At 45.2% G+C, this 17,715-nt stretch overlaps 2 protein-coding genes across 2 annotated transcripts in view; one reads left to right on the top strand and one right to left on the bottom strand.

Annotated features, from left to right (window-relative positions):
- Positions 1-936: 936 nt before the first annotated feature.
- Positions 937-12,647, bottom strand: EIF2B5 (eukaryotic translation initiation factor 2B subunit epsilon). Its single transcript, XM_030862230.2, has 16 exons — positions 12,422-12,647; positions 11,183-11,307; positions 10,160-10,345; positions 9,891-10,068; positions 9,315-9,395; positions 8,962-9,039; positions 8,128-8,440; positions 7,101-7,246; positions 6,731-6,872; positions 6,504-6,605; positions 6,215-6,322; positions 5,988-6,078; positions 5,560-5,683; positions 4,714-4,839; positions 4,171-4,281; positions 937-3,995 (listed from the first exon to the last, which is right to left on the bottom strand). Exons 1-16 carry the CDS (start codon positions 12,629-12,631, stop codon positions 3,936-3,938), a joined length of 2,181 nt encoding a protein of 726 aa, XP_030718090.1. The 5' UTR covers positions 12,632-12,647; the 3' UTR covers positions 937-3,935.
- A 264-nt stretch (positions 12,648-12,911) lies between these two features.
- Positions 12,912-17,715, top strand: part of ABCC5 (ATP binding cassette subfamily C member 5) — a 194,906-nt gene continuing 190,102 nt past the window's right edge. The window contains exon 1 of the mRNA XM_060298352.1: positions 12,912-14,401. The gene's annotated coding sequence lies outside the window, so the exon portion shown is untranslated. The remainder of the gene's footprint in view (positions 14,402-17,715) is intronic.

A 17,715-nucleotide genomic window follows, 5' to 3' on the forward strand; every position in this document is an offset into this window, starting at 1 on the left:
CCTGAAAAGATGAAAGTATGATTCTGAGTTGAAAGTAATTTTCCTTCAGAATTCTGAAAGCATCACTCCATTGTCTTCTAGCTTCCAGTGTTGCTATTTAGTGATCAGTTTGATCTCTTTCCTAGGCACTTGTTTTTAACTCTTTGTAAGTCTTTAGGAAGTTCTATTTATCCCTGAGGTTCTCAAATTTCTTGGTAATGTGCCTTGGTGCTCATTCACTGTGCTAGGCATTGGGCGAGCCCTACCCATCTAGAAATTCAACAATATTTTCTTGAATTATTTAATAACATCACTACCATTTTTCCTTTCTTTCTGCAACTCCTGTTAGATGTTGTACCTTCTGGATTGATCCTTTTATCTTTTTCTCCTTCATCATCCATTTCATTTTATTTTCAAATGATTTCACCTTTTTGTAAGGTTTTAACATTACTTCCAAACTTTCCCCTATCCAACTGTATAGGTAAAATATTCACAATTAAAAATTCAATAAGTATATAAGGATGGACATATAATTTCCCTATTTGGTTCTGTAGTCCTCCAGTTCTCAGTAGGAAAAGAAAATTCATATAGTTTTTTTAATTTCTAAAAGCTCTTTTGTTCTCCAATTCTTTTCATAGCACTTTATTCATAGACACAATATTTTCCCTGAGTTTTGAGAATTATAGCCATTTCCCCCCCTAAAGTTTTCGAAAAGCTCCCTACTTTGTCAGTTTCCTTGGTTTCAATTTTCTGTTTGTTTTGGTCTCCGCCTTTCATACGTTGGAAGTTTCTTCAAATGTTTGGTGGCCTTTAACAGTCTATTCATATGTAAGAGTGAGATACTAAAAATCTGTTTGGAAGTTCTGTCCATGTACGCAGGCTAACAGGCTTCAGTGTTCAGTATACGGCGAGCAGAGGAAGATGGCTTTTTTTTTTTTTTTTGAAACAAAATTCTAAGTATTTGTAGGCCTTTGGTCTGCAATTGTTTAGTTAGTTTTGGCCTGGGGGTATAAGCCAGTGTGTGCTGACATTCAGAGCCCTACCACTCATATACTTTCATTTAATACCTCATTTTCAATCTAGCCCCTCAATCCCATCCCCACCACGTCTCCTATCGAATCCAGAGGTTCTAAAGATTTATTTTCCCTGAGGTTCTGAAATTTCGTGGTGTTACTTTGTTCATTATGCTGGGCACTCATGGGCTCTTGTCAGTGTAGAAACTCATGACCTTTGGGTTTAGGAAACCTTCATAGATATTTCTCTGGAAATTCCTCCCCACCATTTCTCCAGACTAAATCTCCCATTTCCTGCAGAGGAGAAGTAGGGGTAATCACTTGGTTGGATCAGATAAAGTGGGGACCTGAGGGAGCTTTTTCTCATACAGATCTTTGTCTGATTCTCCTCCATTCCACCCCCAGTTCTCAGGACCCAATCCTTAACCCCTCTACTGAGCCTTTTCTGGGTTCAGAAGGGCACACTGGTTTGCTTCTTGTTAATAACCACCTCAGCAGGTAGAGCCCATCTCATTCTGCTCTGCTAGGTCAACTTTCACCCTTCCATTTATTTTTTTCCCCAAAATGTTGATGTCTCTCATTCATTGTTGTCACCTTCTGTTTTCCTTATCATTGAGTCACGTGCCTTTTTTGAAGAATTCCTTTGCTACCATTTGAAAGTGGTTTTGGAGTAAAAAGCTCATGAGTTTTTTCTCTTTTTTTTTTGGCCGCTCCACAGCACAAGGGATCTTAGTTCCCCGACCAGGACCAGGGATCAAACTCGTGCCCCCTGCAGTGGAAGCACGGTGTCTTAACCACTGGACCGCCAGAGAAGTCCCCAAAGCCCATGTGTTTATTAATCTGCCATATTTAAATGGAAACCCTTTGCTTTGCTCATAATGTTCCCTCTACCCTTTCTATTTTTTAGGCCACTCAAGTGTCACAATCCTGTAAGCCTTCCCTAATCACTGCAACTAGAAGGAATATTTTCCTCCTAAAAAGTTCTATAGGCCACTTCTGATCTCTGCCACCCATCAGGTATAAATCAGAGGTACCCTACAGTTGCTTGTATTTAACCACCCCTATTAGGTCCATGCCATAACCTTCAAATGCTCTCTAGTCACTAGGTCCTGTATTTGACAAAGGAGAAACTGAAATTCACTGAATAAGAAAAGTAAATTAAGTCAAACCCTGGCCAGCCTGTTTTTTCCTCTTTAGAAATACTGAGTAATGCCCCTTAATACCCCTTAGTACAGTTCAGTATCCCCTTCCTCATCTTACTCCTCTCCACCCAAATGAAATGAAGAAAAGGCAACCATTTTACCTGTGATGTCCAGGAGGGCCACTTGTTACCAAAGACATCTGCTACAGTTTAAGCGTTAACAGAGTAAGGTTTATAGGAAAGCAACAAAGAGCTCAAAAAGGTGAGATAGAAGGGCCTGTCTCATGTTTGAGGTTAAAGGAGACAATATAGGTGACAAATTCCAGCTCTAGAGTCCAATAACAAATCCTTGCTCTATCAATGACCAGTTACAGGACCTCTATGAACTTCAGCCTCTTCATCTGAAAATGGGGATAAGACCTACTTCATAGGGCTGATGTGAAGGTTAACTAAAATAACACATGAAAAGTATTTAGCAAAATGACTGGGGACTTTCCCTGGTGGTCCAGTGGTAAAGAATCTGCCTTCCGATGCAGGGGATGCAGGTTTGATCCCTGGTCAGGGAACTAAGATCCCACATGCCTCGGGGCAACTAAGCCTGTGTGCCACAACTACTGAGCCCATGTTCCTCAAGTATAGAGCCCACGTGCTCTGGAGCCCGCACCACAACTAGAAAGAGAAGAAACCCGCACGCCACAACTAGAGAGAAGCCCGCACGCCGCAATGAAAGATCCTGCATGCCGCAACTAAGACCCGATGCAGCCAAAAATAAATAAATAAATGTATATAAAAAACAAATGTCTGTCATGCAGTAGATACTCTCTCAATATTAGGGGACAGCCCATTTCACAGGTTCTTCCTCTGTTCTTAGGATATCCATTGCTGGCTTGGGGTTGTATTTGCCTCTGGGGGCAATTTCCCTTCACTGAGACACTGAATATGCTGAAGGAAAAAGAATTCTGGATTATGAGGCTCAAGTCCTTAGCTTTACCCCTCAAGAGTCATGAGACCTTGAGCAAATTCCCTTATCTATAAGATGAAAAGTAGCCCAGCTTCTCTTGACAGTAGTACTGGATCAAATGGACAGAGCATGTGACAGACTGGCAGTGGTTAATGGACTTTACATATGGTTGGCATCACCACCTTCTGACAGAAAAGTGTTTGGACTAGGACTCTCTACAGAACTAGGTTCAGGCACACCACTCCAGGACCACAAATTGGCCCACAAAGTCTGGAAAAGAATCTAGGCCCTCTACCACCATGGCCATGGCAATGGTCAACTAGTGAGGCACCACAGTCCCACCTAGTGGCCATAACACCCCTCTTCTCCCTCTCCACCAGGTGTTAAGAAAGGCTACCACATCAGAGGTTGAGAACTCTTTGTTGACCTACTTCAACTGCTGATCAGTCAGAGTTGCAGAGAAACCAAATATACCCCTCTCTCTGTTTTTTAATATTAACAAATACAAGCAACAGAGAGGGCCAACTGCTCTCTGCTGTTCCCTGAGGGGAAACCAGAGCACAAAGCTGTTCCTCTGGCCTTCCTCTAACTGCAGGGCCTGCCTAGCTCCTCCTTAGGCAGAGTTGTTATCCAGCCCAACTTCCCTCATCTCAACTCCCCAGTCAGGATGGGAGGCACATGGCTGCTGGCGGTGGGAAGAATACTGTAGCTCCAGCCTCTGCTCCTTTAAGTCTCAGCTCAGATGGTGGTCACTCATCCTTCTGCAACTAGCCTCTCACTTGCCCTGACCCAGAAACCAGGAGGGCAATCAACCACACCCACAGGAGCAGGTAGTGCGACTTCAGTCATCTTCAGATGACTCCTCTTCTGCCTCTTTTAGCCACTGGATGAACCTCTGCAGCTGTAAGGAAGAAGAGCGGAGAGCTACTGAGGGAGGGGCACATAACCCTCCTTTTCTCCTTAGCAGATAAACAGCTCTAACAACCAGAGTCCCAGGGACCAACCACCTGGAGTCTAAGGCCAGGAGCCAGGGAGCCAGGCAACCACTGCAGTGACAGGAAGGCAGCCTGACTTACCTGCTGGTTCTTGCGCAACTGCCGGCCCTTGTCAGTTGTATCCCTTTGGCTGAACCAGCTCAGGATTGTTTCCTCAGCCAGGATCTCCAGCTGGTAGAAAGCCATCAGTACCTGCAGAAGGCCAGCAGAGGAGATGAGATCTCAGGGGCCTTGCAGGGTTCAGCGAGACATAATGGATAACAGAGGAAGAGGAGGCAAGATCTAGTGCCTCTCTACCAGGCCCTCAGCCTCCTTCTACACACGGAGCAGCCTCCTCCAAAACAGGTAAGAATGAGCTCTTCACTCTGATACTGGGACAGGTTTGACTTCTGGAACTATTGCTGGGTAGTGCTTTGCACATTCCCAGGGTAACCTCCAAATGGTTGCCTTACTAGTTTGGCTCCAAGCTGTACTATCCCAGCAATAAGCACAACACTAGGGGTGGATGAAGCTGTTAACCAAACTCCATACGGATTCATGTCAGTCTATTTTGTGTCTCCACGGAGGTCACCAAGGCCTGTTTCAAAGTAAGTGCAGGACTTTGGGGCTTGACGTGGTATTCACCTTGGCCATGGAAGTACTAAGGGCTTCATGCTCCAGGAAGAAGTCCTCAATGGCTGCCAATGCTTCCAAATGATCAGCTGCACGCTTTATGTAGTTCCTAAAAACAGGGCTCCAGGTCTTGAGCAACTGTGGAAGAAAGGAGAAGTTGCAATATATTCCTGAGCATGCACCTACACCTGGACAGCAAAGAAAATCAATATTGATAACATGGGTCTTTCAAGACAAGATGGGGAGTTCCCTGGTAGTCTAGTGGTTAGATTTCGGCACTTTCACTGCCATGGCCCAGGTTCAATCCCTGGCTGGGGAACTGAGATCCTGCAAGTCACATGGCAAGGTCAAAAATTTTAAAATTAAAAAAAAAAAAAAAAAAAAAAAGACAAGAGGGAGATGATACAGGTCCTGTGGAATTATGTCAGAGGGACTTGGGAGTGCTGGCAGTCAGGACTGGGGAAAAAGAAATTTCCTAGGGAAGGTGAAGGGGGTCAGATGCTGCAGGCTTCCTCAGAATACCTGTTTCCAGCCTAAAGGTTCACCTCATTCTGGTCAAATCATTTTCAGTCAGACAATATGACAGTCCAGGTCTATTCTGGGTATACCTTTGGGGTCTAGTACTGTCTGAATACTGGAATCTCAAAGGCCACTCAGTATTGAACCTAACTTGACTCCCCTGGACCAGCCAAACCTGCTCTAGAACCTAATCTGTGTCCAGAGGCAAGGAGAAAGGAACCACAAGTAACATATATCTCACAAGACCTTCTACTCCTGATTTCCTTTAAAGTCAAGCCCAGTAAGGATGTGTACCTGTCTCCACCCAACCCCTTGTACCCAGCCCCAATCTTTGCTTACGGGAATCAGCAGGGCACAGTAGCGGTTTGGGTCAAGTGGGGAATCCATGTGTTGCAGGGGGAACTCCAGGACCACATGGCTCAGCACCTGCATCACCTCCTTCAGGCTTATGTTGTAGGCGTACCTGTGGGGAGACTGGGGTGACACCAGGGCCTTCACTGGCCCTTTCAGCATACTGTAGGACTATGACTTTGGCAGGACACTGGGGGAGAGAAAGTCAGATGGAACAACATGGAAAGAGAGGGTTTTGGAAGGAGGAAGTCTATGCTGAGGCAAAAACATAATGTTCTCCTTGCTCCAAATGCTACCGGCCTTGTCCAGTTGGGATGTCGAGGGAACAGGTTCCTATTTGGAGAAGAAGTAGGAGAGAACCTACACCTGCCTGGGATTACCCCGAGGAGATGAGAATAAGGAGGAGCTGCTCTTACTTGAGAGAGTTGATCTCTAGGACTAGATTGTCACAAGAAATGTTCTCCTCCTTGCCCCGCTGTAGAGTTCCCAGGACTTCATTCTGGAACACTAAAATCAAAGCAAGAGTAAGTTCATGGGCCAATATCACTCCAGGATGCTTTAAGTCATCCAGTTCTGACTTTATGCCCAACCAAACTGGAGGCTTTCCTCTTTTGTCCCAGACACTGCTCCCCTGGCCACTTACCTTTGATGTCATCCATCTGTGGGGAGCCTGCCCGGCTATCTAGCTCTTCAGAATCCATACTTCGCTCACTTTCAGTTTCGCTCTCTTCTTCCATGTTGATTTTGAGTCCTGAGAATCCATAAAGGGTGAGAAAAGAGAAAAATACTGAAAGAGCCATTGACAGAGAGCAATATATCTGCTCAGTCTGCATAAATAAAATAATGAACAAGTAGTCTGATTCTGAAGTGTTCAATTTCCCTCAAAATAATCTGATTTAGAGGGTGGGTGGCAGGAATAAGGCTTAGCTCACCCCACAGATTCTGCCGTAGTTCCTCCTCTTCCTCCATGTTCATGTCTGCTGTTTTCCAGAGGTAGCCCTGGCCTGCAACTCCGACTTCTGCTGGATTGTAACCTGGAAAAGGCACGGATCTTTAGCAAAGGCCCAGTAGAAGCACCAACCCCTTAGGGGGAACCTTGGTTTTTCTATGGGGCAGAGAGACACACAGATAGATGCCCCACACCTGCTGAGCCTCACACCTTTCAGCTTCACTTTCTCCTTTTCTTGGTCAGCCCCAGAATCATCACTGAACTGACCATCATCCTCATCATCTTCTGCATCGGGAGGGTGCAAAGAGATCACCGAGCCCTCAGGCAGCGTGATATCTGGGCCTACCACCACCTGGAGGAGAAAAAAGGAGTGGGTGGCACAGACTGATTAGTGTGTTGGGGAAAAGTACATCCTGAAAATCAGAGTGACTTTTATTTACCAAGCCAAATAGAAGGTAAATGAAACCACTGGATTGGGACTCTCAATTCAGGGTGGACTGGGTGGACATAAGGCCCCTTTCTGGCTCAGCATAACCACCACTCAACTTGGGGCCTATGTGCAGTGTGGAACAGGTCTTACCTGGGAAGTGAGGACACAGCGTGGCTTCAGGATAACTTTTTCCTTGACCTCAGCATTGTCACAGAGCACAGACTGACGGATCTGTGCTCCAGCAGCCACTCGGACGCCCTGCCATAGGAAGGCCTCGTCCAGCACCACATTATCACCTGGCTCAGGACAGGAAGGATTCCTGGTCACCCAGGGCCCCAATTCCAGACCAGGGCCGTTTGTGGAGAATGGGGCTGACTGACATCAGCACAGCTCCCACCAAGCTCTACTACTCCCTCCCCAATTCACCAGCAATACCCTCTCCCTAAACTTGGGCCAGAGACGCCTGACTACACTCCACCAGGTTTACAACAATTACAGACTATATACTGGACTTAAGAACCTGAGAACCCTTAAGATTTCTGGAGACTCCTTGAGCTCAAGAACCTTATTAGAATTAAATCCATGCCTAAAAGTAGAACCAAATTATTCCACCTCTTCTTGTACATTTTAGAATTAGAATCTTATTGTTGTTCTTTTAAAGGGGTGGTTCCATTACAAGCATCACTTTCTTATAACCAAAGCAAGTTACTAAGAGTAGAAAGGACACTGGATTTAAAATCAGAACACTCAGATTCAAGTCCCAGCACTGCCTCTTATTAGCTATGACCTTGGGTGAGACAACCTTACAGCTTTTTTGTTTATCTATAAACTTATCTATAAATAATACCTACCTCACAAGGTTTTTAATAATGTATGCAGAAGCCCTTTGTAAACTGCAATGCACTAAAGAGATGTTATTATTGCATGTTAATTATCCAGTTGGTCCTGAATGTGAATATAGGGTACCCTGAAATGTGAAGAGTCACCCAATAACAGGCTCACAGGCCACAAATTAAAGTATCACTGTTTTTACATCCTTATTTCTTCCTTTATTAAGGCAGCCACTCTAGTTCCTTATTCTCTGGGACTATCCCTCTGTATCCTTTTCTAGAGACATGGGGTTCCCCCAGGTTCCTGCTCCTAGGATGGCCAGCTTGACCTCCCCACCTGTACTCACCAATGTGACAGCCGGGGCCAATGACACTGTTGGTGATGGAGCAATTGCTGCCAATGACAGTGCCAGAGCCCAGGAGCACATTTTCCTCCAGTATGCTGCCATGACCCAGGCTGACCTCAGGCCCTCGGTAGATGTTGTGTCGGGAGTGAGTGCAGCTTTGGGTTGTGCTGTCAGTGAAGTTCGCCTCTGGGGTGAGAGGATAGACCCATCGGCGGATGACATCAGCGCAGATAGCAGCATACATGTGTAGGTTGGAGACCCGGGCACCATATTCCTTAGTTGTCACATGCATGTGGATCTGGTTTCCTAAGATCTGAATGAGGAGAAAAAAAGAGAGGTCACTCAAGCAAGCAAGAGAGAAAGAACATCCCAGGTATAATTCTATTCTAACTTTCTTAAGTTTCCTACTGCCTCTCAATGTCACAGCCAAGTGGCCTGAGACTTTTCTCTGTATACTGCTTCTCTCTCCTCTCCAGCTCTTTTCCTTTCTCCTAAGGTTTAATAAAACATAAAAGGGGACCAAAACTCCCCCAACCCTTCCCAAGGGAAAACAAACTTTCACATTATGTGTAATGGTGGATGTTCATGTTTTTAGCAATTTATCTGTTGATCTTGAGATGTTTTTAGCATGTCACTGGTGATCAGATGGTATTGGGGATCTGCCAAAAACCACAAATGAATCTTTTGCTTTTGTGTGTCAGTAGGGTCTACTGTGCCCTAAAAATGGGCAGAATAAAAAAGCAAATGGAGAGAGAAAAAAAGGGGGACCAAATTTATCAGCATTGAGATAAAATCACAGCCTTCTTCTAACGAGGCATTGGGAGCTTTTCTTACCTCCTCATTTACTAACAGGCCTCGCACAAAGTCATCTCGAGTTTGGTAGTCGAAGTTGTCTGTAAAGAGTTGAGCCACCTGTGTGGGGAAGTCAGAGGGGGCCAAGGTTAAGCATTATTCTCTGGAAGCAAACACAAGCCCCCCAGAGACCTATCAGACACTATGACAGCAGGATATGGGCCAGAATCCCAAAAAAGTCTGCCAATAAGATACTGGGGTCAAGATGATAGCACCTATTTGCTGTAGATAAGAGAATGAAGGAGAAGAAATATACCCTGGCCTTTTAAGGGGGTGATAATAAACCCTCAGAGTTCTACTCTTTAGATGTGCAGGCTTGGCCCTGAGGAGCTCACCTGAGGAGAGCAGATGCTGATATGACAATCAAGTAAATCATAGCGAATCTCCACTCCATCTCCACTGCCCTGGAACAAGCTCTGTGGGGAGAAGTTACAAGGACTTATTATTATTATTTTTTAATAAATTTATTTATTTTCTTTTTGGCTGAGTTGGGTCTTCATTGCTGCGTGCGGGCTTTCTCTCGTGGCGAGCAGGGGCTACTCTTTGTTGCGGTGCGCGGGCTTCTCATTGTGGTGGCTTCTCTTGTTGTGGAGCACGGGCTCTAGGTGTGCAGGCTTCAGTAGTTGCAGCGCGTGGGCTCAGTAGTTGTGGCTCACAGGCTCTAGAGCGCAGACTCAGTAGTTGTGGCTCATGGGCTCTAGAGTGCAGGCTCAGTAGTTGTGGTGCACGGGTCTAGTTGCTCCATGACATGTGGGATCTTCCTGGACCAGGGCTCAAACCCGCGTCCCCTGCATTGGCAGGTGGATTCTTAACCACTGTGCCACCAGGGAAGTCCCTACAAGGACTTTAACTCATCTCTCCTGCTGAAGCCTGTCACTTTCCCACCTCAAGAACCCCAGATACCCACACACCAGAGGAAAAGAAAAACGTCGGAGGCCTTGGGTCTTCTGGAAATGGAGCACCCGGTTTGTGGCACTATCCACAGCCATTACCACATTGTCCTCATGGCAACGAGTTGGGTGGCTGGGGGATGACTCCTTGAAGATCATCGTCATCACAGACACATTTTTTTCCAGCTTCCGCCTTAACCTGTAAAGGATAGGAGGGAGAGAGTTGCAAAAAAGCAGTCTTAGGGCTCTGCTGGTCCCAAACCTCATCTCTACCATTTTCCCATCCTGACCTGTGTTCTTCCAGGGCTCTGGTAATATTGATGTTTGAGATGACATCCCCATACACCAGAAGGAAGTCAGAGCGCACCAAGGCCTTAGCATCAACATCACGGAGAATATCCCCCAGTGATCTATATAGCTCTGATGTAATTATTCGAACCACGTTGAGGGATGTAGGGCGGCACCACTTGGATTTCCTAAAGGAAGGGAGGTGAGGGGGATGAGTAAACCAAGCATAAACATCATGCAGAGCTTCCCTATTTTTTCTCCCCACTCAACATTCACACTCCTTTGCTATGGCTTTTTCTGGGTTCCTGTCAGCATCCTTGACTTCAAAGAGGTTTATGAACTATAATTAATGGTTTCAGCATAGTCTGTCACTAGTCTTGTTTTATGGGTTAGAGAAACATGGCTATTTCCTCTCCATACCCTGACCCCTGTCCCTAAACACGGATTTGAACTAAAAATCCCGCTGAGACTTAGGTTATACAAAGTATCCTGGGAACACACATTTCATGCCACTTTTCTCCTTCTAAACCTCATACCAAATTTAGGAGCTGTTTGATGAAGACCATGCTAACATCCTAGTCTTTATTTCCTAAGCTTCCATAAATCCTGAGATTCACTCTTTTTCAAAAACACTTCGCTAAACATTTGTTAAGTGTTTACTATGTGCGTGGTACTAAGCTAGGCACCAGGAATACAAAAATGAGGAAGAGCTCAATATTTAGAAGCTCAGTGGAAAAACAAAGATATTACTCTTGTAACTTGCATATTGGAGCCACTAAATAAAAAGCAAAACCCATTGGGTACAAACTTTGTGAGATTCAGAAAAAATCCAAATGCTATTCTTTAATCTTTGTCATGGCTTCAGCTGCTCACCTCCTAAGTGAAGAGAATGCCCTTAGACCTTATGATGGGATCCAAACAAATACATTTTTCTCCCTCATAATCTCCTCTTATTTAGTTATACCCATCCTAAGGAAACTGGGAAAAAATGGTGAAACATGGAAAGAAAAGTTGCAGAGCCTTACAATAAATGTTCCTTGATTTGGGCAGCCTTCCAGCAACAAAAGACAAAGGTTTCCTGTACACCTGTGGCAGTCAGAAATTCCAGAGTGTAGTCAATTAGCGCCACATTGGCCAGGGGCAAGAGGACCTGAGGGTAGGAGATGAAAAAAAGTCATGAGGGTCCTCTGAGTATCATTCTTTTCCCCATTCCAACCACAATTTTCACTCCTCTATCAGTATTTTCAAACACTAGTTTTTACTTTATCTTTCCTATTTAAAACTAATCAGGCTGCTGCCTTTAATGTTCATGGCATACTCTAAACATCAGAGTCTAATGGGTTGCAATTGGGATATAGTAGGCATGGAATCTACTTGCTTAGCATCAGACACAGAGCTGGTATAGAACAGCAAACTATCCCTGACAAAGGATAATATAGAAATCAATTACATCTCCAGAAGCTTAAGTACCACTCATGCTTTTTTTCCCATAAAATTTCCTTCCTTGATCCCTTTCTAAGAGTCAGGGGCTAGCCATCCCAATCAACTGTACAAAATAAACAGCCATTAGACTATTTAGAGGGAGTGGTGAGTCAAAGAGGTTTTTCCTGAACTGAATGCAAGTCCTTTTCTTTGAACTGGGGACTGCTGAATGACCCAGCAATCCCTAGGACTAGCTCAGTCCAGTTCCCCAGTGTCTGGACAATACTGGGGACGCGGGCAACCAGCCACTGAACCTGTTCTGTTCTCCTTTTGACAGATAGCACTAGCTGTCACTAAAACCTGAAAAGAAAAAAAGCACACTACAAGAGATCCAAAGCAGCTGTTACTATGGAATCAGACCAGCCTGCTCTTTTTTCAGGCACATGACTTCCCTTTTGGAGGCAAAAGGAGGTGACAGTCCCTTTCACCTAAGGATTTTTCTTTCCTCTACATAAGTGCGGCGCAGCCTCCTCTTGAGGCACTGAATCCCCGTGTGAAGGCTTCTCACAAGCACTGCTTCCTCATTAGCCCCTGCAGGCCTCCCAGACCTGAGGTGGACAGCATTACGAGTGCCCAAACCTGCCTGCCATTCACTTGGTCAGGCAGTCGTCAGGGCTTTAGACGGTCTCTCCGCCTTTTTCCTAACCAGATAAAACCGATTTCTGGGAAAGACCGTGGACACAAGTCCTTCCAGAGTGCGCCTCACTAGGCAGCCAAAAAGATAACTTGGTCTAGCTCCGCCACCTCCGGACCCTCTGGCAGCTTTCGCGCGCGGCGCTCACCCGAGGCTGGTCCTTGGAGATGGGGAAGAAGCGGCGGTTGAAGCTGTCGGCCACCAGAACTGCTTGTAGGGGCGGCGGCTGTTCCTCCTCCGCCCCTCTGGCTGCTCCACCGCCGCCGCCGCCGCTGCCACCGCCTGCCGGCCCGCTGCCGCTGCGCTTGTTGGGCCGACCGGCCACCACACCAGGCGGCACCACCACAGAGGCCGCCATCTTCTTCTCTCACAGTCACCACTTCCGCTCGGAAACTGACACGGCACGCAGTAGGGGACAAAAAGATCCAGCACTCGAAATGCGAAGCACTAGCGAAGGGAGGCCGGGAGGAGCTGAGGAGAAAGGAATGCGCATGCGTCTCCCCTAGACCTGCCTGAAGGCTGAGCAGGACGAGCACGGCCTGGGGCCCTGCGGCGCTCGTGGCCGCATGTTGAGGCGCCCGGGGTTGGGGTCCTGTGGACTGCAGACTCCATCTGCAAGTATTATCGGCTGTCATTTGTTCGTGAGCAAGCTGAGATTCTTGGGGGATAATGAGACACGTGGTCTCTGCGAAGCGGCCAGATCCTTTCTGGATGTGTAATCTTCTTCGCCCCGAGCATGTTAAAAATTGTGGTCCTCCGTCTTCATTCTCATCACCTAATGTGACCCAGCACCCTGGGGAGCTCAGAACCGAGTCAGACATTCCTTCCCTCAGGGCACTCACAGTCTACATAAATAAAGAACGTGGAATAGAAGGGAGAGTAGTAATTCTATTAAGCGCTGATCGTGGCGGGGAATGATACAAGCATTATCGCACTTAGTTCGTCACACGTCTCTGAGAGAACATTTTATCCATTCGTTCAACAAATATTTCTTTTTCTTTTTAAATTTATTTTATTTATGTATTTTTGGCTGCTGTGGGTCTTCGTTACTGCGCGCCGGCTTTCTGTAGTTGTGGAGAGCAGGGGCTTCTTTTGTTGCAGAGCACGGGCTCTAGGCACACGGGCTCCAGTAGTTGTGGCACGTGAGCTCAGTAGTTGTGGCTGGTGGGCCCTAGAGCACAGGCTCAGTAGTTGTGGCGCACAGGCCCAGCTGTTCCACGGCATGTGGGATCTTCCTGGGCCAGGGCTCGAACCTGTGTGGCCAGGGCTCGAACCTGTGTCCCCTGCATTGGCAGGCGGATTCTTAACGACTGTGCCACCAGGGAAGCCCCAACAAACATTTCTTCAAGTCTCAGTGGGGTGAAGTTCACCCAGCTAGTAAGTGGAAGAACTGGTGTTGGAACCCAATCCATATGATGTCATAGCTCCACAATCTTTCTGCCATGTGTGGATAAAAATTTATTATTTTATGATGTCTTCATTTATTCACTAATTCAGCCTATCAGGATTTATTGAAGCTCTACTCTGTGCCTTAATCAGATTGGAAATAAAGGCGGAACCATGAACACTCTAAAGTTGAGTAGGCCTGGAAGATGTAAGCTGCAAGGCCCGAGTCTTGAGAGGCGCGGCACCAAATGGGGAAAGAGGCAGTGGGCTGCAGCGGGTAAGCCAGGCCTACGGAAGTGCGGGACCTTGGGGACGTGGTGGAAGCGAGGTGAGGCAGCTTGGGTGTCCTTAGGTGGACAAGGAACTTGCCAGCAAGGCACCGTGCTCTTCCAGCACGAGAACTGTCGGAGTTCCACCATCGATTCCTCAAAGTTTCTGCAAGCGTCGTTACCACCCACGGCCGCGTTGCATGTCTGGATTCGGAGTTCCAAGGGCTGAGGTTTGTTTCCGTCTGGCGGCTGTGGCTTGGCCCGCGTTACTCAGGCACCCTCCTCGTGGGTCCGAGGAGTCTGTCATTTCTTCCCTCTACCAGTTAATGAGAGTGCTGAGCGAAAACTGTTTCTTCAGAATTTTGGAAAATTTAGCCTGGAGAAGGAAAGGCAGAAGGCAACTCAGTAAAAGTTTTCAATTAAAATGAGCGTACATTGTAGAAGAAGGTGTTCCACTGTCCTACAAAAGATGGGTGAGTAAACAAACAGGACTAGTAATTTGTGCGAGTACACACACGAGGGGGTTGTTATTTTTTTTATTTTTTATTTTTTGCTTCAAAACTTAACAACAACGAAACAAAAATGGGCAAAGGACTTGAATGGACATTTCTTGAAAGAAGGTATACAAATGGCCAACAAGCACATGAAAGGTGCTTAACATGACTAATCATTAGGTAAGTGCAAATCAAGACTGCAGTGAAATATCATCTCATGCTCATTAGGATGACTGTTATCAAAACAAACAAACCAAACCCCAAACCAAAAACCAGAAAGTAAGAGGCATTAGTGAGGATGTGGAGAAATTGGAATCCTTGTGCACTGTTGGTGGGAATGTAAAATGGTACAGGCACTGTGGGAAACGGTATGGTGGTTCTTTGAAAAATGAAACACAGAATTACTATGTGATCCAGCAATTCTACATCTAGATATATACCCCCAAAAAGTGAAAGCGGGGACTCAAACAGATATTTATACATCCGTGCTCATAGCAACATTATTCATGATAGTTAAAACATGGAAGCAACCCAAGTGTATGAATAGGTAAGTAAAATGTGGTACCCTAGCATATAATCCTCAGAGCTGGGTTCCATTCCAGCTTCTAGTCATTTACTAGCTGTTTATTCTTGGGCAGGTTACACAATCGCTCTATGCCTGGACTTCCTCATGTTTGAAATGGGATAATAACAGTACTTACGTCATAAGGTTGAAAAGCCCTTAGAACACTGTTGACACATTGTCAGTACAACTTAAGTATTAGCTAATATTATGATGATGCATTTTTGTCTGCAACTTAATTTTTATTTAATATATGGTGGAATGTAGACAAACCTAGCTATTTTCAATGATTCCATAACATTCTGTAGTATGCATATACCATTATTTATCCAACCGTTTCTCAACTGGTAAGCATTCAGATTTTTTTGCAGTTTTTGCTATTACAAATAATGCTGCAACTAGCATCTTCCTATTGATATCTTTATACATTTGCATTTATTTCTTAGAATTTGTTCTTAAAGGAGAGTGACTGGTTCAAATTGAATTCAATTCCCATGGCAGGAGATATGCTGTTGAACTCACTGGGAAACCTGCTGAGACTTAATTGCTCATGGTGTTATATTACTTAATGGCTATCCATGGAAAATGTGCCATTTTGCCCTGACACTGGCAGTGTATGAGAGTGCCTATTCCCCTACAGCTTCACAGAGTGTGTTGTCAACAGTTTGGACTTTCTGTCAATCTATAGGGGAATGAAGTGTAGTTTTAATTTGTATTTCCCGTTTTTAAAAAAATAATTTTATTTTGATTCTTTTCTCTCTTTTTTTAAAAAAATTAATTAATTTATTTTTGGCTGCACTGGGACTTTGTTGTTGCACGCGGGCTTTCTCTAGTTGTAGAGAGCAGGGGCTACTCTTTGTTGCAGTTGCTTCTCTCATTGCGTTGGCTTCTCTTGTTGCGGAGCACGGGCTCCAGGCATGCAGGCTTCAGTGGTTGTGATTTGCAGGCTCGAGAGCATAGGCTCAGTAGTTGTGGCACATGGGCTTAGTTGCTCCATGGCATGTGGGACCTTCCTGGACCAGGGCTCGAACCCGTGTCTCCTGCATTGGCAGGTGGATTCTTAACCACTGCACCACCAGGGAAGCCCTGTATTTCTCTTAGTTTGAGTGAGGTTGAACATGTTTTCATATGTTAAAAGACCATTTGGTCAACCGTCAGTTCTGGTTCTTTTTGTAAATTAATATATTGCCATTAAGGTTTCAAAATGAGTCTTGAATATCACCCAGTCTAGAATGCAAGCTCTGTGAAAATTGGGGCTTTCTATCTGTTTTAGTCACTACTGTATCCCAGGTCTAGAAGAGTACCTGGCACATGGCACATGCTCAATAAATATTTGCTGAATGAATGAGTGGTTGTTGCCACTCAGTAAGTGAGAATCTCATCAACTTTAGACAAATAAGTAGAAGTAATTTCAGGCTCCTCAAGCTGAAGCTTATGGGTTTTTTTTTTGCGGTACGCGGGCCTCTCACTGTTGTGGCCTCTCCCGTTGCGGAGCACAGGTTCCGGACCCGCAGGCTCAGCGTCCATGGCTCATGCGCCCAGACGCTCCGCGGCATGTGGGATCTTCCCAGACCGGGGCACGAACCCGTGTCCCCTGTATCGGCAGGTGGACTCTCAACAACTGCGCCACCAGGGAAGCCCTGTTTTGTTTTTTAAATTGTGTTAAAGTACACATAACATAAAATTTACCATCTTAACCATTTTTAGGTGTACAGTTCGGTGCTATCAAGTACATTCACATTGTTGTGCTACCATCACCACCATCCATCCACAGAACTCTTTTCATGTTGCACAACTGAAGCTCTGTATCCATCCAACAATAATTTCCCATTCTCTTCTCCCCTCAACCCTGGCAACCACCATCCTACTCTCTGTCTACATGATTTTGACTACTCTAAGTACCTCATATAAGTAGAATCAAATAATATTTGTTCTTTTGTGACTAGTTTACTTCACTTAGCATGGAAGAATGCTAAGTGAAATAATGCTTAGCATGAAATGTCCTCAAGTTTCATCCATGTTGTGGCATACATCAGAATTTCCTTCCTTTTAAAGGCTGAGTCATATTCCACTGTATGTATACACCACATTTTACTTATCCATTCATCTGTAATGAACACTTGGGTTGCTTCCATGTTTTAGCTATTGTGAATAATTCTGCTCCGAACATGAGTGTATAAATATCTGTTTGAGTCCCTGCTTTCACTTTTTTGGGGGTATATATCCAGAAGTAGAATTGCTGGATTGTATAGTTTAATCTTAAACCACCATACTGTTTTCCAGCACCTGTACCATTTTACATTCTGGCCTACAGTGCACAAGGGTTCAAATTTCTCCATATCCTCACCAATGCTTGTTATTTTCTTTGAAAAAACGTTTATTTTATAATGTCCATCCTAACCGGTGTGAAGTGGTATCTCACTGCGGTTTTGACTTGCATTTCTCTAATGACTAGTGATGTTGATCATCTTTGCATGCACTTATTGACCATTTGTCTATTTTCTTTTGAGAAATGTCTATTCAAGTCCTTTGCCTTTTTTTTTTTTTTTTCTTTGCCCTTTTTAAAATCAGTTTTGTTGGGACTTCCCTGGTGGTCCAGTGGCTAAGACTCTGTACTCCCAATGCAGGGGGGCCTGGGTTTGATCCCTGGTCAGGGAACTAGATCCTACATGCCGCAACTAAGAGTTTGCATGCTGCAACTAAACATCCTGCACGCAGCAACAAAGATCCC

Source organism: Globicephala melas, chromosome 4 (genome assembly GCF_963455315.2).
Source record: "Globicephala melas chromosome 4, mGloMel1.2, whole genome shotgun sequence".
Lineage (NCBI taxonomy): Eukaryota > Metazoa > Chordata > Mammalia > Artiodactyla > Delphinidae > Globicephala > Globicephala melas.